The 23,181-nt window shown below is 36.5% G+C and overlaps 1 protein-coding gene across 1 annotated transcript; it reads left to right on the forward strand.

Annotated features, from left to right (window-relative positions):
- The first annotated feature begins 13,556 nt into the window (after positions 1-13,556).
- LOC124159690 (putative gustatory receptor 28b) lies at positions 13,557-22,494 on the forward strand. The gene is made up of 4 exons (XM_046535599.1): positions 13,557-14,153; positions 16,438-16,506; positions 21,105-21,194; positions 22,390-22,494. The coding sequence occupies exons 1-4, from the start codon at positions 13,557-13,559 to the stop codon at positions 22,492-22,494; spliced, it is 861 nt and encodes a 286-aa protein (XP_046391555.1).
- The last annotated feature ends 687 nt before the right edge of the window (positions 22,495-23,181 follow it).

The raw sequence follows: 23,181 nt of genomic DNA on the forward strand, positions 1-23,181 counted from the left end.
TAGGGTAGCAGAATGAGATTCTCGAAGACGTTAGAGTTCTTGTATAAATAAACAACAATGAAATGGAGATTATTTTTTTTTCATCATAAAAGTGCTGTACATGAGCTAAATTAGTTTTGAAAAGCTTATTCAGTTTTTCTACACGATGATAAGATGTCGGCTGGCTGAGGAATTAAAGAAAATATTGTCGATTTCTTTCACGGATACTTGTTGATCTTAGACATCCTGTAATAGAATGAGGTATATAAGGAAGTATACATAAAATCGCGAGGTTGATCATCAAACCTATACTTTCAGTGTTAGGCTGAAATCGATAAGCACAAAACATAAGTAAGAGTGGAAAAATTAGCACGCTTTCTTAGCACGGAAAAATACTTTTCTATCACTGAAAATATCCATATGCTCTAGTAATAACAACTTGTTTTACACCCCCAATTCACTACAAGGCCCAAAATCACATATATGATCTCTTTACGGCACTTTTTCGTAGCAATGTTAAGTTTTAGAAGGCACAGTTTGGTCACATAGGAATCAAAATGCCGCAGGACGAAGAAGCATGCAACATTCGCGCCGAAATTCTCGATTATTCACCAAGCTATTGGATAGAAAGGTTCTTAATGCCGCGTTGTTAATGCGAAAGCGTTCGTTGACGTTATGACACGAACAGAGGAATATCCTTGTGCACCTCATCGCATTTACAAAGCAATTCTCACGGTTTTTGGGAACTCAATGCAATGAAATAAACCTATTATATTTGCACAGTTGCCCCTTTTGCTGTCAATCATCTATTGTTATGACTGCTGATCCATAAAATTTAGTTTTGACAGCATTGGTGGCAAAGTGGAGAGAATTTTCCAGAATGAGCAAGATAATTCACGTGCCAGGAACTGATGTCTCAGTTATACTAATTTCTGAGAAGCGTCACGTATTTGAAATAGAATGGGTTTAGAAATGCATAAACAGAATCGACAGCCTTAAAGAGAAGGAAATAAAATTTACGCTAACACGCATAAGTAACTTAATACGCGCGTATTTCCATTGATAAAAATCGTGCCTCCTCAATGCGAGGTCTCAGTTGTTTAGACAAAATCTAAGCAAGATCTATCTTGCAATAGATGTCTTACGATAACTCAGATAAGCAAGAGCTGTGAATCACTACGTTAATTTAGTTTTATTGCTAACACTAATTATGTTAAAATCCGTCATCCATTTGTAAAGCATTAGGGACATTTCAATAAAAAATTGTGAGAAATATAATAGAAAGTGTCAAAATTATTGAAAATCATGGAAAAAACGTAATATATGCACTTTTCGATATCTTTTCGTGATCAGAAGATATTACTGAATACGGAAACTATGTATTTGTTGGAATTTTAAATTAATTATTGAACTGAATAAATCGTAACGTATTGACTATAGCGCAAGAAAATAATATGGGAGAAGCCTTGAATAATTATGAAAGAACCGGAGAAATTTTTTTTTTTTTTTTAAACTCAGACCGAAGTTATTATCCAAATTGAATAATTCTATATTTGCTTTTTAATTTTTTCTCATCATAATTTTCATGCACAATGGCAACTTGAAATTAAAATTTGATCTTTTGCGGACCATGAGCAATGGGAGCAAATTCCTCCGTTGTCGTTCAAGTTTTCACACAGAAAAGGTTAAGGAAACCAAAATTTCAAGAAAATTATAACAGCGCCTACTGAGTTTTTCAAAGTATTTGCACGAAAAATGTTTTTATTTTAATTAAATTTTTATAATATCATCAATTTAATTGGATTATATGAAAATTTTCTAAAAAATTTCGTTTTGAACTAAATTTGCTTTTGCTTCTTTCTTTTTTTCTTTTTCTTTCTTTTTGGTGGGGGCAGCTGACTCATACGTCCATGGGATAGAAGGATGCAGGGTAAGCGGGGATTACAGGGAAGGAGAGTTCATTGACACTGGATAAGAGATATCATGCTTTATTTCCACCGATTTTATTTCTTACCCGATAACGATTCTCGATTTCCTCAAGGAATCGCCTAAGACGTTAAACTCAATACTGGATAAGAATAATATTGATTGATCGATTATCTCTCAGCAATTAGACATGAGTAAATAGTAAATGACTAAATAGGAAAAAGGTAGGTTCAACAAACTAAAGTTATTCTTGAGGGAACATTGTGGTAAACTATTGAACCCCGGCAAATTTTCACCCTAGAATTTGTTTTTTTTTAATTGAAAGAAACGCTCAGCAAGGAAAAAAGCTAAAATAGTCATTCTTTTCGTCGTAGATTCGTAAATTTAAACACGAAATCAGTATGAAACGACGAAGAACGGAAAAAGAAACAGCTTTGTGGTACAGTAAGGAGAAATCTTTTACACCTGGCCCTCATATTGGCCTAGATACTTTTTTAACCTCCTAATACAAATTCATGTATGCAAAAATAAGATATGTATTGAGATACATGTATAGCAAGAGCCCTTTGGAACACAAAACATATGGTGACGATCTGTACTGCGTCATTTGTCATTATTTCAAGAAAGTCTACTAAATTTGCGAATCCTTGAAAAATACCAACTATTGTTCCTCTTAGTATTTCATTCTAAGTAAAGCATTATCTTTGCGGAAGATAGGGAAACGTTGGGTATTTTTTTCAATAGAATTGGAACTAAATTTTTGTGTCCAAATTGGAAAATATTATTTCCATATATGTATCTATTCCTTTATGCATCTCACTCCAAATGTCTTTTTGCCGCTATCATTCTCCGTAACTGCTTTTCTTGTTTTTTTCCCAATATAAGGTAGCACATTTTTTGTTCTCTCATAGTGAATAACATACATACATTACTTTTTCTGGCCGTTAAACACTAAAAGATGAAGTCAATAAATGGTGCTTAGCAAATATCTTTCCACGTGTAGCTGGGGAAGCATTTAAAGAGCGATCCATTGTCCCTTTTGAACAAAAGGCAGAGTCTTTAGCTATGATTGACAACCCTTTGTTCTGAGTTTCGTGCATTGATTTGGACCACGCATTGACAACTCCCACACCAAAGCAGCTTTCTTTTCGTTCATTTTTTATTTTCAATAGCTAATTAAACCTCTCGTCGACTGTTGAGCGTGCATTGATCTAGCAGAGTGCCATGCGAAATGTTGAAATCAATTTGTCTCTGTTTTATCTTTATATTTCAATTCGTAATCGTATTCTGAAATGTCTAGCACGGCCATCAACTATAAGCTGGTGGGTTTGTACAAGGCTACAAGAGTTTCGTTCCTGCTCAGCCAGTTGAATGGAGTGGCACCATACCACCAAAAGGAAAACCGCGAAGATTCGCTCCGGAAGGCACCAATCGCATACAGCATTATTGGCACCATGGTGATGTACGTCCTCGCGGCGATACTTTTCCCGATGCAAATTCAAGCTATGCTTTCTTACTTTGGCGTGGGCAAGATCAACTTCTTCGTGAAGTTGAGCATCGCCTGGTACCTAATGCTCTTTCAATCTGGAATCGCCTGCCGCCTTCTCCCATTAAGGTCCAGGAGTCTCAATTTCGATATATACCTATCCCTTGCAGAGTTTGACGTTATTATGGGTTTGGCTGACGAATCGGTGCTGCTAGATCGGTCCAGAAAGGTTTGTAAAACTGCAAGCGCACTAGTGGCATTCCACTTCTCCGCCATCGTGCTCAACGAGTCATTGGATCCCAATGGAGAGGCCCACTCCTCGTCAATATGGATGTTCATCGTTGGACTCATGTCAACGGTTTCTATTCTGCTGGTCACCTTGCAGCATTTCATTATGTCCTACTTGCTTAGGCAAAGGATTGGAGTAGTAAATAAAAGCCTCGAAGGGCTGGTCCATGATTCGAAGCTGATTATATACAGGACGTCAACAACTACGGAATCGAGTCCTGAATCTCCAGACGATGGTTTCCCTCAAACAGGTAACTTGAAGCGGATGTTCCGTGAAAGGAGTTATGGCTAAGATCTCTCCAGGCATTGAGTAACGAGTTAAGAGACACACGAGCGAGAAAAACAGAATATGGAAGATCATTGGTATTAGGAAGGCAGATGTTACTAGATATTTGTTGTGCGCTACCTTTAACACTTATTGCGCTGATCTACAAGGGTCGTTCTATACATAATGCCTCATATTTTTTCTCAAAATTATTTATTCGAAAGTGTTTAATTTTAAAATATAGTTTCATGTTTGTTCTACACGTACTATTTTTCAACATGGTCTCCATGAACTTGTACTGTATCACGCCAGCGCAAAACAAGTTCCCGTATTCCCTGCCGGCACCAACTCTTGTCCTGTGGCGAAGCCGCGTTTTCACCGCTTGAATGACGCTCTCATCATCATCGAAGTGACTTCCACGCTAATTGTATTTAAGAAGTCCGAAGAGATGAAAGTCTGACGGTGCCAGATCTGGGCTGTATGGTGGATGGGGCAATGCTGTCAAAATCAAATGACATGGTTGTTCTTTGAATTCTGTTCTGCTGTGAGACTTCTTGGGACCCATTTTATGCAAAATTTTAAATATCCGAGAGTCTCAATCATTGCACACACACTTCCACTGCTGACTGACTGTTGTGAGGCCAATTTTTTCGCTCTGATTCCTTCACTCTGTTCGCCCGCCTCACGACTCCGTAGATTGAAAAGTAGACTAAACCTTTTAGATAAATTCAAGAGCAGTGTCTTTTCTAACGAAGTTAACTATATTTAACGGACGCCAACATACTACGGAAGGTCAGATCATATAAATAAAGTAAGTGAGATAGATTGTAGAACAGACATATTCAGAATGTCTTTTTTCCACGATCAATAAGAGATTATAACGGCAGCGATAGAACTCATAGATTAGATGACTTGTAGTGTAACCTACTCACCTATGTAAAACTTAATGCATGTTTCTTAATTTTATTTTTATTTCTAACAGCATATGGTAGTATAATTTGCTAGTATACGGGACGTTTTTTGGACCGTGTGGTGTGCATTTGGGAGTCCAATTGCATGCTGCATGCTGGTGATTGATCACCCCCTGCCAAACACCATAGAGGTGGCTCGCTGGGTATTATGTAGACGTAGATGTAGATGACTGTGATCCTACCGACTGCACAATCTCCCTAAACGGAGCTGTTAAAATGGCGTCTGTAACCGAGGTGTGATCCAAACAATGGGCAGTGATTGAGTTTCTTTCGGCGGAATACCAGGGTATCTCACATATTCAAAGGCGCTTGCAGTATGTCTACAGTGATCTGGCTATGGAGGAATAAACGGTGGGCAATGCATTTTTCATCATTTTCTGAGTGGATGATGAAGAAGTTTAATTGATGAGGTACGACATTCCTCCGACATCGATGGAATCGCAATCGCTTTCTCGAGAACAAAATTTCAACTTTGAGCCTTAGGCATGAAAAGTGACGAGATCTCATACAGTTGTTTCAACGTATTTACGTCGTGAAAAACCTAGTTTTATTCCTTCTTTTCGCTTAAAGTGTACTTTTTCAAAAATTACATTGACATAATGCCCCTGGCTTGTCGTTACCACTGAACACGGCTGAATTGTTGAAATTTTTGTCCAAAGAGCTCTTAAATATCATGTTTACCATAGGAATGTTTTATTCGGGTCGAAAAACTCCACATTCACAATAACTTAATATGGTCTTTAGGCGTCTCAGGCACGGCTATCCGACGTCGCACGAACCTGGAACCTTTTTTATAATTTTTTTCTCACCATTTCGCACATTTTGAGACCAGGAATTTTTAAATCGGATCATTTTTTAAAAAAAGCAACGGCCTAGCAGGCCCTCCCTAGAAGTTGGCGTCAAGTCGTTGCGTTGAATGGAGATTACGTTGAAAAATAGTGCTGTGTAGCTTAAGTATTGGGGAATAAGACGGTGTATTTGAATGATGAATAACAAGACCCGGTCACAGAAAAAAAACATTTTGCATTACCTATTGAACTCCACTCGTATTAGTTCCCTAGTTCCCTAGATTTTCAATTAGATGTTCATGGTGAAACAAAACTCAGTACTATTCCACAAACTTTTATTTTAAGAGTCTACTAGTTTCGACGTTTATACCGTCATTATCAAGTCTTGATATAAACGTCGAAGTTTTGTTTCACCATGAACATTCCATCGTTCCACCAAGTAACGCCCAAATCAGTTGATTTTATTTTCAATTAGAGCTGTGATTCCTGCAAAATCATTTAATTTTTCTTCAGAGGGAGCTGGCTGCGATCAGAGGCGACTGTCAGGTGATATTCGTCGGTTGGCGTTCGCCAGGATGAAGTTGATCTACGTCGCGCGCAGCGTCAATCGCTTGTTCGGAGGATCCTTTCTATCAACGGCGCTCTCTTCGCTCATCATTCTCACACTGGCCATGCAGGTGGCCATAGGGAATTGGTACGAAGGCCAGAAATACGCCACCAACCGCTACCTCCTCGTCAGCACTGTAACATGGCCGGGGTCTTTTGCAGCAGTTGTCATCGCTGTCTTGGTGTCATCGGAGGGACTAATAAAGAACGTAAGATATGTAGAAATAATTAGCGATTAATTAGCATTAGTGCATTTTAAAGCGTACCGTAGCGTAGCGTAAAAGAATATCAGAGCTCCAAGTTTAACCCATTATAACCCTCTGTTGCTTGTAAGCAACATGAAAAATGTATAAATTTGATGCTCTATTTAGGAAATATCTAAACTACGCATTATTTTGTAGTGTGAACATTAAGACCGAAATATTTAGCAGCCACGATAATTATGCAAAAGTGCAAAATTTTCAAGTTTACGGAATGAAAAATCTTGAAATTTGATATCTCCCACAAGCAGCTCTGGGTTAGAAAGGGTTAATGGTGGCCTCACAGAAATACATAGCCCTAAACCTGAGTATCATTTCTAAAAAATAACGTGGGACGTGACTGATTTTGAACTGGTATTGAATCTCTAAAATTTGCAGTGCCTTAGTTGCTTGTCTAAAAAGTTATTTTTCAGTTTCTGGTAAACTCAAGCTTTGAATCCATGAGTACGAGAATAATTATAAAGAGGCCCAAATCATTACAGAATACATTTTGGTATTTAAATAACCATAGCTATTATAAAATAAAGCTTCGAACAAGATATAGAGACTGAAAGGCAATATTTTAACTAAATTTGAATTGAATGTTTGCAGCAGTGACTTGTTCTTTCATAATTGGTTCCGCACAGTTTATATTTCCTATAGAACACGTTGATAATCTATCGACGCATCCATCAGATCCTTAACGATAATTTTTATGAAATTATTCAACATGTTTATTTTTATTTTTAACTAGCTGACCCGGCGAACTTCGTACCGCCTAACAATCAATGAACTTACAGTTTACTTACACCATTTATAAATCAAGAGCGGCTGCATCGTTTTTAATCATGTTTAATTTATTATAATAAAATAAGGATACAAATTCAATAAAACTACGTAAATGAGAACCAAAATTGCTTGTCAGAAAGACATTTTCTTTATCGAATCTACATAGGGTGAATCGGAGCACGTTTACGCGGATTTTTTTCAACAAATTTTCTTACGTTTTAGCTTAAGAAATTTTGGGCATTGTGGTTTAATAAAGCAGTTCATGAAATAAAAATTATACGCATTCAGTTGTTGGCTATTTGCGTTATTAGCTGTAAAAAAATGTTTTTAGGTCCAAGTCTGTTGCATACACTTGGCCCATTCAGGGGGCAGGTTGACACGACCCCAGACCGACGCTTGACTGATGCTCAAAATCGTGCAAGAAAAGCCCCTATGAAGCAGCATTCGCGGCGCGCCAGTTTTAGTATCTCTGTTTGGAAAAAATGCACTGCGTAAACGTACTGCATGCGTAAACGTACTGCATGCGTAAACGTACTGCATGCGTAAACGTACTGTATGCGTAAACGTACTGCATGCGTAAACGCACCACGGTGAGCCCTACACATTCGGGTTTAATGTCTTGCGTCAAGCACCTTCTGAGAAACAACAGTTTTTGTTTTGTTATCAGGCGCAAGATGAAGCGGATGAAGCTAAATAAATATAGCGAAGCAAAGCAGTGACGCAGCGAGGGGAGGTTTTGGGGGATAAACCCCCCCCCCCCAAGAGCTTAGAGAATTTTTTTATGAAAGATTATGTTATTAATATTAGGGGGACGGATGACTAACAAACAAAACATATTTAACTATTCACACAGCCACAAAACCCACTATTTTGAACCATTTATCTTAAAAAATGTCTGGGGGAAGTGCCCCCACACTTCCCGCTTACCTTAGCGAGTTTTCTATACCCTACAGACCCGTGGTATTAGCTGAACCAAAAACCCCCTATCCTAGCTACGCACTTGAAGCGAAGGAAGAAATACAGAGGATTGGTTATCGACTCGTGAACATAGCACGCTAAATTGACCATGAGAAAATCATGGGTTTTCATTAGCACATGAGCACAAACAACCCAAAAACTGAAAAAATGACCATGCGATTTTTTAATCGTTATCACGAATGCAACACGAATTGTAAATTGAATACGTTTAAGCTCAAAAGGGCATATGAGTTGAGATCATGGAATCTACGGAATGAGGACTTCCTAACCTTTGAATTTTCCTTTGAGTAAAGTTGCGTGAATCACATTCATCACCAATTTTTTTAATGACCAAACACGTTCCGTTGGATAGTTATGGTTGGTTTAGGCTTCGAAAGATCATGAGCACAGAAACTACATTTTTCTGTAAATCGTGCCTTGGTAAGCCAGGCACGTCCAAGGACTTAAAATATTCAGATAGATAGTTGGTGATTTCGTCTTTGTTTGTTACACATTTAAAAGATCGAATCCATGCAGAGTACGAACTATTTGAATTTACCTCGTTTTAGTCATCCACATCTTCGTTCTTGCTCGCTAAATCAACCATCTTTGATTCTTTTGGTGATCAATCATATTCTGGAACTCTTTGTTGATGAGCTCACTGAAACTAATTTGCAATCATTCCAAGGAAATGAGTTAAAACTACTCGATTCCTCGACAGGAACACGGACATTACCGTTTGTCAACAGTTGCTTGGAGATTTGTTTACAAACACGGTAGTGAAGTGTCAACTCGAGCTGGGCCACGGCTGGGCTTACAATCAGCTCGAATTAAATTTTAAAAATGTAATTTCAATTTAATTAATATTTTGAATATATTTAGTAATTAAAATGTTACATTACACGCCTATATTTCTTAGATAACAGTGAGTGCTTGTAATTTAATATGAACTTAATATAATAGCAATAAAGCTCAAATTGATTCTACGTTTTAGTTAGAAAACGTTTGTATGTGAAAAAGAAAAGGGCTGTTTTTAGGGTTTTCCCGGCAATTATTCGATTTTTTCTCGCCGTAAGAACCATCCTTGGACTTCAACGAACATTTAAAAAAAAGAATTGGCCAAATTGGTCCAGGCGTTGTTGAGTTATGCGCTTACCAACACATTTTGCGATTCATTTTTATATATAAGATGACCCATGCACATTAATCATAAAAAAATTATTTCTTCGGTTAAAAAAATCTTAAGGCAAAGCATAGTACTTCATAATTACTTCAATAATAGCACGAATAGTGACATTAATACAGCAAAAGTGCATAATTACTCAATTCAATGCATCATGTCTGCTGAATAGCTCAATGATTCACCAATGAAGGTTAACTAATTTCATAGCGAAGCCAGGGCAGAAATGGAAAGTATATCTTTTAAACGCTCATTAATTACGTGATTTTAGGTTGAACAGTAGATTAAAAAATTATAGTTGACTAAATGCAAGCCATTGAAGGTCTTAAATTCTTTTGGTGTCTTGTTCAATAAATGGGCTGTCATGACAGCAAAGGACTTGTGATATGCTTCCATCATGAGCGGGTACGCAAAGGCTCGTTGCCTTGTTTTACAGCTTGCCATGTGGCTAAGTAAGCAAAATATTTTTCCTCATTTAATATTCTGTGTGAAGTAGCTATGCCCGAGTACCTTCAGTTCCTACCGCAAAAAAAGGTGATGGTCTAAGGAAAAGTTTAGCTGAAATCCATAGCAATTAAATCTCTGGTAGAACTTATATGCTGTGCAGCTACCAACCACATCTTTAGATGACTGCATAGGTTATCCGATAAATATCAATTCTTTTTCCGGTAGGAGACGGGCTAAGTCTTAAGAGCTCGCAACAAACCCCTTCATGTCCACCTCCCTCATGGTATAAAAAAATAAACTCATTGTTTATAGACGGCATGTTAACATTCTGTGAAAATTTGGTTCACTTGCGAGCAATATATAAACAGTACGCATTTTTGAAATGAAATAGAGTTACGTTGCTTACTGTTTCGCGGTTGTACAAGTTTTAAGCATTCAGAGTTTTTATTAATGGCTCATTTTGACAATAATACAAGCACAATATTACAAATACAATACGTACAATCACAAGAAATATAAAAGTAATTCATTTTGCGGAAACAATGGCCTATATTGAGTGTGTAAAACAAAAGGCTGATAAGTGCTGTCCTGAGACGTAATCCAGCGAGATCGACAGCTTTGATAGTTCAGTGCGGCATGAAGAGTGCTCCGAGTTAATGTATGACTCAGATCTGTCCTCGATGTTAGCAGCCAGTGCCACAATGGAAGGAAGGCGACGACCATAATGAATGTTGTTTTATTAATGCCACCAACGTTCCCAAAAACCCACAGAAGGTGAATCGATTTACGTTTCGGCGCTCTGTCAATTTCAGGGAAGGGAAAGCTTCAAACACAAAAGATACTCCCTCCACTCCCCCAAATCAACTTCTTCGATAAAGTATTGACCATTTCTGCCTTTTCTGACCATGCCTTTAAGTTGTAATGCAATTACCAGCAATTGTTGCCAAGAGGGCACAATATCACCCAGGCGGGAAGCGTATCGTCCTAACAGCAATAACAGGGATTAGTTCGTTATTTTTGTACGGTAACTCTGTACAACACTGATTTGTGGTTACAATATTTACTTCATAATGAAGTAACATATTTAAGTGCTGTCGATAATAACGAGCAAACACAGAGAAAAATCTCGAAACATCCGTTACCATTTTCAATGATGTAGCTTTTTATTCATACACCGAGTAATGTGTACTGTTAATATTAGGCAATTTAGAACTAATATTTGAAGCTATTTAAACGAAATGCTTTCATTTATGCGGTCGAATGAGTACCAATGTGAGCTGTACAAATAAAAAAAACGAGATTATTAATAATATTTTTTCCTTACAATCAACGAACCGTATGTAAAAATAGATATTCAAAAATGTCTTACTACCTGTATGACTTCCCAAATTCATCCTAACCTTAGGAATTACTGAAAAATGTAATTGAATCTTGGCTAATATCTCTCATACTTCCATACTCATAACGAAATAGGTGGTTATGATGACCTCCACTGACGTATTTTTCCGAGGAAGTGAACCCCCACAGTTTGGATAAAAAAACGGACCCTCAATTGCTCATCAAAATTTATCCATTCGAGAATTTTGCGTGAAAGTTAATCCTCTGCCAGTAAATATATACCCATCAGATGTTTTCCGAGCTGATTATTTGCATTCGCAAGCTTTAGGCTGGTTCAGGGTACGTAACTTTAGGGGCTCAAGACGGTTCAGTAAGACAAAAGGCAAGGAGAGTATGCAATGCATTCTGCTCATAAAAACATAAAGAAAGATTTAACTCCAGCTCAATAAAATGAAAACAAATAAATTAATTTTAATATAGCAGCTTCCCTTGCCTCCATGTTCAGAGATAATCAGAAAAGTGAACTACATTCTTTTCGTGAAGAAATAATCAAGAATTCCGTCGTTAATTGGGGCTGGGAAAGAACTTGCAGGTTGAAAACAGCCGACAGTGTTTGTAATAATATTTGTCAAAGGGTAAACTGTTGTGGTTGAGCAATATTTTCATGCATTATCAATATAGGAAATATTTCTTAACATTGCTAAATATCTAAATGTAATTAAGTACTTGTAAAAAAGGAGCTAATCACTGAATGATATGCTATATATATTTTCCGTACCGAGCGACTTTTGCTGGGAAATAAACTAAGGAAGGACATATTAAATCTATTGTCCACGCATTAATTCCATTTTTTAATTGTTCTGGCTCAATGAGCTCCTGTTTTATTATTAAATAGAGTTGTAAATTTCCAAAATAAAGTTTTGAAAAGTTTTAACTATACAAATTTGGACTTACTGTCATTATGTCAGAAAATAAGCTTTCATACTACCTTAGGACATAATTTTTGGGCGATTAATTAATTGATTCCAAACACCTCTTCAGCTTTCAGAAAGCCTTTAATCCATTTGTTTTATTAATGAGAGTGTGGATGAAGGGAAAACAGAAAAAAACTAGATTTTTTCAGTCATTTCCCTCATTTACAATCCTCAAGAGTTTTCCAAGCCGTGGACAGGTGACTTGATAACATAATGGCCAAAACGGGTAACAATCATCTGTTTTAACGCCATATTTACTCATTCTGCAAGATTGAAGCATTAGCATTAGGTTGCAAAAACGCGTTCGTTATTCTTAATAAATATGTATTCAGGAATAATTACAGTGCTGTACAACTTCGTAGGATTGAAGATCCTGGAGGTCATCCAATTATTTGGGGCATTGGAAATAACTACCTAGATTGTTATTAAAGGCATTCTTGCTCCTTCAATACCACTATTCCATTACCGATTATAGCTGCAATCACAGTGGAGTACTGGTAGAAAAATAGGAAACGATAACAGAAAGAAAATGTAAGGCTCATAGAATTCTATTCCTGAAATTTGGAAAATTGCAAGTATTCATTCTGCAAGATTGAAGCATTAGCATTAGGGTGCAAAAACGCGTTCATTATTATTAATAAATATATACTTGGCCATTAAGGAGTAAATACAGTGTTGCACAGCTTCGTAGTATTGAAGATCATGGAGGCCATCCAATTATTTGGAGCTATGGAAATAACCATCTAGATTGTTGTAAAACGCATTCTTGTTCCTCTATTACCACTATATAAATACCATTCATAGCTGCTATCATAGTGGAAGTGGTTTTTATTTCGGAAACAATAAGCTTTCTGGCTCAGTCAAACTGATTTTAGAAAAGAAGTCCAGTGAAAGATGAAAATGTTTGCTACCAAGAACGGCAAAAACATTTATTGGGCATTGAGAATATTATTTTATGTTAGCCGATTAACAGGCGTAGCGCCGTGCTACCCAAAGAAAGACAAGAGAGAAGCTCTCTCTACAAGGTTGATACTGGAAAATGTTCTATCCATTCTCTCCATCATGATTCCTATGGCAGTGTTAGTATCTCAGAATTTTATGTACCCTGGATCAATCTCACAGAAAACGGGGTTCATACGCCTCCTCGAAGCGATCTGATACCTCGTCTTACTGTTCACTGGGCTATTCAGCTACGTAATACCCATCTGGAGGAGAGAAATTTATCATCAGATCCTGTGTGATCTGGAGTCACAAGATGATGGGGGGGAGTTTTGTTCATCAAAGACATTGGGTGCCCTGAGAAAATCAAGCACTTACACCACGATGATGAGCGTTACCCAATTAGTCGTATTGTTCTGCAACGAATCTTTAGATCTGGACGGGGAGTTTCATCACGCCAATCCCTGGCTGGCGTATGCTGGCATGTGGGCAACTGTTGTGTCGGTGGTAACAGCCCTTCACTTCGACACACTTATTACAGCTTTGACTCTGAAGGCAAAAATCCTGAATCATCGCCTGGAGGAGGTGATAGAGATGGTGGACAGCTCGAAGACTCGGAAACGATGTAAGCTCAACATAAATATGAACGATTCCAGACGCAACCCTGCATCATATAAGTTTCGCCAGTGTTCAGCAACAAAAGATGAAGCATACAAGGTCGTGCAAATTGCGTTGTACAGGTTAAGATTGCTTTCTCTCAACAAGGCAGTTAGTAAATTGTACGGTGCTTTCTTCCTAGCATTCTGGTTCACCTCGTTCGTGACGATAACAATGATGGCTCACGTGTTCCTCGATGGACATATGAGCAATGACCTTATCGCCACTCCGCGCTACATATTAATTGATTTCTTGACGTGGACGGGGTCATACCAGGCGATCACGATAAAGGTGCTGCTTCAATCAGATGATCTCCTGAAATACGTAAGTCCATCTTTTCAGGCACATGTTACTCTTAACTTGTAACCCTTAACTGCACGAATTTCAAAATACAGTGGAACATGGATAATTTGAACTTCTATCATTCTAAATATTCTTTAATTCGAATATTTCTATTGGTACCTAGAATTTTGTATTCAAACAATGCTAAAAATCGTGGATAATTCGAATTTTTGGTGTGTCAAATTGAGGTGTAAATTATAAAGTATAAATATTCTGTTAGTCATTAAAGTACGTATTCAATTTTTCTAATCGAAAATGAAAAGGAGACTTCGTTGATTTCCACTAATTTATCTCGTCCGTACGACATGTTTCGAACCATAGAGGTCATTATCAAGTACAAAAAAATTGAATGGTAAGCAAACATATATACTCTTTGAAGGGGATGGGGAGAGAGTGGAAGGAGTATGTATGTTTGCTTACCATTCAAATTTTTTGTATTTTATAATGACCTCAATGGTTCGAAACATATCGTACGGGCGAAATAAATCAGTGGAAATCAACGAAGTCTCCTGCAGAAAAGTTTCTCGGGTTCTCCACCGGTTGATGTCGTCCATGTATCCCGACGTTTCGTGACTTGCTGATCATCCTCAGGGGATCTTCCGAATGCCGTTCCCTAATATACTCCGAATATTCCCTTCCCTTATATATTCCGAATGTTCCCTTATATATTCCGATCCCTTATAACCGGTGGAAAACCCGAGAAACTTTTCTGCAACATATACCCCGGGAAAACCTATGATCATACAACGAAGTCTCCTTTTCTTTTTCCGAAGGGATCTTCCGAATGCCGTGCCCTTATATACTCTGAATATTCCCTTCCCTTATATATTCCGAATCTCTTATATACAACAAAAATGGCGGGAAAACCACAGCACGCGTGAACCAATCAGGTTACACCTGACCTCGGGTGGGGTGTATATATACTGGAAAAATTTCGAATAACGGCATTCGGAAGATCCCCAGAGGATGATCAGCAAGTCGTGGATCGAAACGTCGGGAGACATGGACGACATCGACCGGTGGAAAACCCGAGAAACTTTTCTGCAACATATACGCCGGGAAAACCTAAGATCATACAACGAAGTATCCTTTTCATTTCCGAGTATTAACTTCCACATAGTTGAGCCTAATACAATTGAACGAATTTTTCTAATCTCTTTGGTTATTATGATTCTATGCAGTTTATTATGCTATGACATCTTGTCTAAATGTTTAGGATTACGAGTGAAGTTGGTAGTGCACAGAAGTTCAGATGTTGCTGATGACATTTTAAGGTTAGAATAAAAATGTTACCATGCTTTACTTCTTAGTTTGTTGGAATAAATAATCCTGCTTTAAGGTTACTTAAATATTTTTAGCAGGCGTTAATCAAAATATTTATATTTCAAGAGTGTCAATTTAATGAATAGTTTTGATTGTAAATGTGAATTTTATTTTTTTGGACCTATTTATTGAGAACTTCTTAATTTGCATTTTTGAATAATTCAAATTTTTTAACTGGTCCTTTGATATTCGAGCTATCCATGTTCCACTATACGTGCTAAAAAAAGTTTTTTCTTCATAAAATATATAAAAAAAAGCTTCAATTGCTACCATTTAATTGCTTTTTTCTCCTATTTTTTAATCTTTAAGGAAACATTTTAACATGTATCACATATGATACATTATGGTCAGTCGCGGATCTATGGAGGGGGCTAAGAGGGCTATAGACCCCCCCTTGAGTATCCAATTTATACTATATAGAATGGTGTTTCTTTTCTGACCCTCACTACTGCTGAAGTTTTAACCCCCACTTAGACCCCCCTGGTCCCTGCTCTGGATCCGCCACTGATTATGGTTATACACAACTTTTCAATGAAATGGATATGTATCATTAATTTTGAAAATTTCCACAAAAGGTTTTCATTTCAAATATTCATTGAAAACTTCTGATGTGCGCTGGTGCCTTTACTAATCACACACATATCTGTTATATATGAATATATACATAGACACAAAAAAAGGAAACACTCACACGAAAAATACAACTGGGAGACTTTCGTAGCTGTAGCCACTTCATCAGCCAAGGAGAAAATGAGTAGGGAAGGAGTTGAAGGCCGAAAACACATGGAAAAATTTGACCTGAACCGGGAATCGAACCACGGACCTTCTGCTTTACGGGCAGATGCTAAAATTTATTATAATCAGTGAATAAAATTCAAGTTACTATATTTTACTTTCAGCGAAATCTTTATGGATATGGTTCTTATTTAATTTTTGTTCGCAGGACGAAAGATCGCGATACCTGGCGATGGAGCTTCTTCTCAGATCGAAGGACAGAAACACCAGGCGAGAGGTGGGTAGGAAATCCAAATGATAGAATTTCCGTTGGCCATCACCCAGAGTAAAAATTCATAATTCAAAATTTACCTTAGAGTTATATCTAATGCGAAAGAATTGAATGGAACAAAATATGGAAAAAATCATATAATGCAAAACGTGGTAAAATCTTTAGGGTCAAAGAAAGTAATGAATTTTTACCATTATTCCATTGCATAGTCTTAACTAATACAAGAATGGCTTCATTTCCAGTTCCTGATTGATTAATTCAGTTCCCGATTAATTTAATAGTTAATTCTTAATCATTCTTGTCTATTAATTTCAGTCGCGATGCTCTGTTTTGTATTGTACCTTACATGTTGTACTTATTGTGACGAGTACAGTATATTTATCGGAGAAAATAAGAAGGAAATTATTCCCTTTTTTTCGCTATTTTTTTTCAAGAAATATGAAACAAGTATATTGTAGGTACGATATTGTATTATCTATATATATATAAAAGAAAGTCGAAAATCGTGTTAGTTAGAACACTTATAACTCGAGAACGGCTGCACCGATTTCAATGAAATTTGGTTCTTTGGATTCGTCTCAGGCGGGGTTAACATATAGGCCATTAAAAAAAGGATAATTTCACAAAAAAATTCATCTATTTCCTATGGACATGCTTTTAGGAGTTATAGTAACACAACAATTGATAAGTCGGTCAAAACTACAAATTAAATAATTTGTTTTGTTTTTACCACTTTAATAACTGAATTTAGTAACAATATAACATTTTAATTTCTAAATATATTCAAAATATTAATTAAATTGAAATTGCATTTAAAAAATTTAATTCGAGCTAATTGTAAGCCCAGCCGTGGCCCAGCTCGAGTTGACACTTCACTACCGTGTTTGTAAACAAATCTCCAAGCAATTGTTGACAAACGGTAATGTCCGTGTTCCTGTCGAGGAATCGAGTAGCGAGCAAGAACGAAGATGTGGATGACTAAAACGAGGTAAATTCAAAAGTTCGTACTCTGCATGAATTCGAATCTTTTAAATGTGTAACAAACGAAGACGAAATCACCAACTATCTATCTGAATACTTGAACGTACCTGGCTTACCAAGGCACGATTTACAGAAAAATGTAGTTTCTGTGTTCATGATCTTTCGAAGCCTAAACCAACCATAACTATCCAACGGAACGTGCGTGGTGATTAAAATAATTGGTAATGAATATGATTCACGCAACTTTACTCAAAGGAAAATTTAAAGGTTAGGAAGTCCTTATTCCGTAGATTCCATGATCTCAACTCATATGTCCTTTTGAGCTTAAAGGTATTCAATTTCCAATTCGTGTTGCATTCGTGATAACGATTAAAAAATCGTATGGTCAGTCTTTCAGTTTTTGTGTTGTTTGTGCTCATGTGCTAATGAAAACCCATGATTTTCTCATGGTCAATTTAACGTGCTATGTTCACAAGTCGATAAGCCATCCTCTGTATTTCTTCCTTCACTTCAAGTGCGTAGCTAGGATAGGGGGTTTTGGGCGCAGCTAATAGCACGGGTCTGTAGGGTATAGAAAACTCGCTAAGGTGAGCGGGAAGTGTGGGGGCACTTCCACCAGACATTTTTTAAGATAAATGGTTCAAAATAGTGGGTTGTGCGGCTGTGTGAATAGATAAATATATTTTGTTTGTTAGTCATCCGTCCCCCCAATATTAATAACAAAATCTTTCATAAAAAAATTCTCTAAGCTCTTGGGGGGGGTTTATCCCCCAAAACCTCCCCTCGCTGCGTCACTGCTTTGCTTCATATATTTATTTAGCTTCATCCGCTTCATCTTGCGCCTGATAACAAAACAAAAACTGTTGTTTATCAGAAGGTGCTTGACGCAAGACATTAAACCCGAATGTGTAGGGCTCACCGTGGTGCGTTTACGCATGCAGTACGTTTACGCAGTGCATTTTTTCCAAACAGAGATACTAAAACTGGCGTGCCCTAAGTCATTTAATGGGAATGCTGCCTCATAGGGGCTTTTCTTGCACGATTTTGAGCATCAGTCAAGCGTCGGTCTGGGGTTGTATCAACCTCCCCCCTGAATGGACCAAGTGTATGCAACAGACCCAAAACATTTTTTTACAGCTAATAACGCAAATAACCAATGCGTATAATGAATGCGTATAATTTTTATTTCATGAACTGCTTTATTAAACCACAATGCCCAAAATTTCTTAAGCTAAAACGTAAGAAAATTTGTTGAAAAAAATCCGCGTAAACGTGCTCCGATCCACCTTATGTAGATTCAATAAAGAAAATGTCTTTCTGACAAGCAATTTTGGTACTCATTTACGTAGTTTTATTGAATTTGTATCCTTATTTTATTATAATAAATTAAACATGATTAAAAACGATACAGCCGCTCTTGATTAATAAATGGTGGAAGTAAACTGTAAGGTCATTGATTGTTAGGCGGTACGAAGTTCGCCGGGTCAGCTAGTCTTAAATTATATTTTAGTAATAAAACGACCTTCTTTCCGATCAAATAACGCTACGTTAGGTCTTTCAACATATTTTTTTCATCCGAAATTATTCTGATTGTGATTGTAAATAGATTACCGGTACATATTTATGTACATAAATCTTCCCGTGGAGTAATTTTGTTGCCATCAGTGGAGTCATACGTACTGGCAATCCTGTAAAGCAAAATGTGGTAAAATTCGTGGGGTCAAGGATAGTAATGAATTCCATTAACATTCCATTGCATACTTTGATTTAATTCCGGAATGGCTCATTTTTAGGAAAAGCAGGGGCACAAGGGAAGCAATTTTGGCTCTTAGGATGCTCATAGAGAAGAGATTGGAGAAAAACAAACCGACTTTCATAGAATTTGTCGATTTAGAGAAGGCATTTGATAACGTGGAATGGAATTCAATGCTTAGAATTCTGAAAGAAATCGGCGTACTCTACAATGATCGTAGAATTATTCATAGTTTGTACAAAAACCAAGTAGCTGTGATCAAATGTGGACCAAACGGTGCAGAAGCAAGAATAAGAAAAGGGGTGAGACAAGGTTGTGCGCTTTCCCCCTTAATTTTTAATGTTTACATAGAGAAAGCCATCAATGAAATTAAGGAGAAAGCTTCGGGTGTCAATATCCACGGAGAAAAAATTAGCATGCTGCGATTTGCTGACGACATAGCAGTCATAGCCGAGACAGGGAAGGATTTAAAGAAGACGTTGACAAAGATGGAAAGGACAATGGCCAGATATCAGCTGATAATCAACAAAAAGAAGACTAAGCTATTAGTTTGCAGCAAAAGAGAGGAGGCTAAAACAAACATCAACCTAGGAAAGCATAAGTTTGAAGAGGTGAACGAGTTTTCTTACCTGGGAAGCCGAATTACCAGCAATGGACGGAGCAAGAAAGAAATACACAGTAGAATAGCGCAGGCTAAGAGGGCTTTCAACAAAAAGAAGAATCTTCTTACAGCTGAAAATACTAGCATAGAAGTAAGGAAACAATTCATCAGATGCTACATATGGAGTATGTTTCTCTACGGAAGCGAGGCTTGGACGTTGACAGCAGCAGAGAAGTCAAGAGTGGAAGCATTCCAAATGTGGTGCTATCGAAGAATGATGCAGATAAAATGGATTGACCGTGTGAGTAACGAGGAAGTGCTAAGAAGAGTGGGAGAAAAGAGAAGCCTCCGAAAAACATTAAGCAGAAGAAGGGACAACTTAGTTGGCCACACTTTGAGGCACGATGGTCTGATGAAGACAATCGTTGAAGGACTAATGGAAGGGAAAAAGGGCAAGGGACGGCGCCGAATGAGTTATATAGGACAGGTTATAAAGGATGTAAAAGAGAAGAAATATGTAGCTATGAAAAGATTAGCGGATAGGAGGGAGAAATGGAGAGCTGCGTCAAACCAATCTTAGGATTGTTGACTAATCATGATGATGATGATGAGATTTAATATGACGAATTTTTTCTTGTAACACTCGGATGCATATTAGTATGCACAAGTGACGTCATGGCGAAATTAGCCGTGCTGAAACGCACTTTCCTAAACATTTTTTAAATAGTGAAATATCGCTCTGTGTGTTCTTTTATTGCAATTTATATTTAAATTTCATGGCAATTTTTTTGCATTGGTTACGAATGTATAAATTATAAATTTTGAGTTAAAAACATTGATGTTATTTGACTATTATGACTGTTGTTAACCAGAGCCAGAACGGCGTTCCAGGGCGTTCCGGAACCATGACGCCACTGGTATGCACCTAATATGAAGTTATATTAATGAAGGGGATAATTTCGCTACATTCCGTTAGTAAAATATACAGTATTATAAAGGAAGAATAAAAGGTAGTGATATTTTCCACGTTATCATTTAAATGCCCAAAAAATACATTCTTGACAGAAATAGTCTCGCAAATATTACAAACGAAACCTTCAACTACAGATAAATTGCACTATAACTCAAAATTGAAAGAGGAAAAATATTTTTGACACTGGTAAAAAAAGAGAATTTTTTCTATAGAGCTAATATAATATATGGGCATAGTGGAAACTTTTGCTCATATCTTAAATAAATACTATCTCTAATAATTTTGTATTGTTTCAGGTGCAGATTCTAATCAGCCAAATGTACCATGGAAAATTATACTTGTCTGCTGGAGGGGTGTTCCGATTAGATTGTACGGTTTTAAAATCGGTTGGTAATTATTTACTACATAAAGCTTTGAAGTCTTTTTTCATATTTAAATAATTGAAATGCTATATTGTTGGAGAATTAAATACATAAGCACAATAATGGTATGAAAATTAAATAATACAATGTAGATGACAAATTCTGACTCACCTACTTTCTCAAATGGAGAGCTTGATGGATGAAATTTAATGATACTAGAATTATTACTTTGCACATTTAGAGATAAAAAAATTATTTAACTCAAATAATCCTCATGAAATTGCACATCAACACTAGTTAAAATAAAACGAGCTTTTTTTATAAACTACTCCTTTTTATGGTAATCGTGATGCTTTGGCGATGTAAGATATTTAATATGGTTTTTAATGTCTATAAAAATGGACATTTTTCCAGTTTTTTCACATAAATGAAAATGCTCAGTCAAAAAGCCATTCTTTCCTCTGAAATCACATGCTAGTTCATCTCACATACCTCTGTACCTGGTTACTATACTTTAATAACTATCCATTTCTGGTCATGATTATCGTGTGAGTAAAAGATAACTTTGATTAAATTTGAGTATTCACTACCATCCATTCGAATTTTTGCAATTACTTAAAGATGTTTAGATTATTCTGTAACACTGAAAACGACTGATACGAAATTGGAATGAGAAAAAAATACAGTAACCCACAATTAGTAACGACAAGTATCCCTTTGGGATGACGATGATATTAAATAAAATGATTGTAAGTAATAAATGGATAATTAATTCAAATAATTCAGGAAATTAATTTTATTATTATTAATTTAAATTAATTTAAACAATTCAGGAAAATGAAATCGTGCAGAACAAGAAATAGATATGCAGGGTACTATTTAATTTATATTCGTGTAACAGCTTAAAATTACAATGTCAAACTTCCCTCATGAAAAAATTGACTTAAAATATCTTTTTTCGTTCACAAAATATAATATATCAAATCTGTATCGGTAATTTTTAAAGTTTTAACACTGTTATTAACGGAGAAATTAAATATGACGATGATATATGGCAGAGGTACCCTAATGAATACAATGGCCTCATTCCTCTTAAATCTTTTTCTATTACATTCCCCGTAGTAATAACACTCTGGGAGCACTTTCAGATTTTATTTTAGTACCTGTACCGTTGTTAATATCAAATTATTTTTAATCCAATTAAATTTTTCAATTACAGATGTTTGCGGCTATAATCACTTACTTGTGCATACTCATGCAGTTCATGCCAATAAGAGTGCATAGCAAAGATAAGGAATTGGACCAGAGCAACTGGCCGGACTGAGTTGGGTACTGGTGACCACATATACAGCCACCTACCAGCTTGCAATTTTACGAAAAAAAAACGATTTAATAAACTAACTTAATTCTAAGTATTGAGAATGTTTTTATTTGAAGTTTATGCATCACGCAATTTACTGGCGAATGACGAAATGAATATGCCTAACTAAATAACTTCAGGAAAATATAAGCTTAACGAATAGACATGCTGGATACACTTTCATTTGAATTCGTCGGCCAAATTACAAAATGTATTGCACCCTTACGTAATCGAATATATCTTATGTAATTGAAGTGTGGAGGATTTAAATGGCTATGAAAAAAAATTTTCCCGTTACTTTGTTTCTTCTTCACACCATTCATTTAAAAGGTGTCACTTAATTTTAAACATAAAAATTCAAAAACAGAAAATTTTTCAATAGTCAAATAATGCTGAGCAGAATAAGCTTAGGAGAGGACGAAAAATCAAAACTAATATTAAAGAGCTAAATTGCGTCAAAAATCACGCAAGAGTTGCTCCTGGCAAAAGATGATTTGTAAGGTGTATATTTGATAAATAAATTATGAATTTGTCAGTAAATGCAACAATCTACTCGTGAAAAATAGCAGTTCGTACAAATAAATGCATCAGAACTATATTGACCCTTTACTAAGTAATTATTCTGAAAAAAGTTGGCGAATTAATATACTT

This window comes from Ischnura elegans, chromosome 5 (assembly GCF_921293095.1).
Source record: "Ischnura elegans chromosome 5, ioIscEleg1.1, whole genome shotgun sequence".
NCBI classification, from domain to species: domain Eukaryota; kingdom Metazoa; phylum Arthropoda; class Insecta; order Odonata; family Coenagrionidae; genus Ischnura; species Ischnura elegans.

Bases quoted from the DNA above. Each gene is read 5' to 3' on its own strand.
- LOC124159690 (XM_046535599.1), top strand. From the start codon at position 13,557: ATGATGAGCGTTACCCAATTAGTCGTATTGTTCTGCAACGAATCTTTA. The intron at 14,154-16,437 runs GTAAGTCCATCT...TTTTGTTCGCAG, and splicing joins CAGATGATCTCCTGAAATAC to GACGAAAGATCGCGATACCT. The intron at 16,507-21,104 runs GTGGGTAGGAAA...GTATTGTTTCAG, and splicing joins ACAGAAACACCAGGCGAGAG to GTGCAGATTCTAATCAGCCA.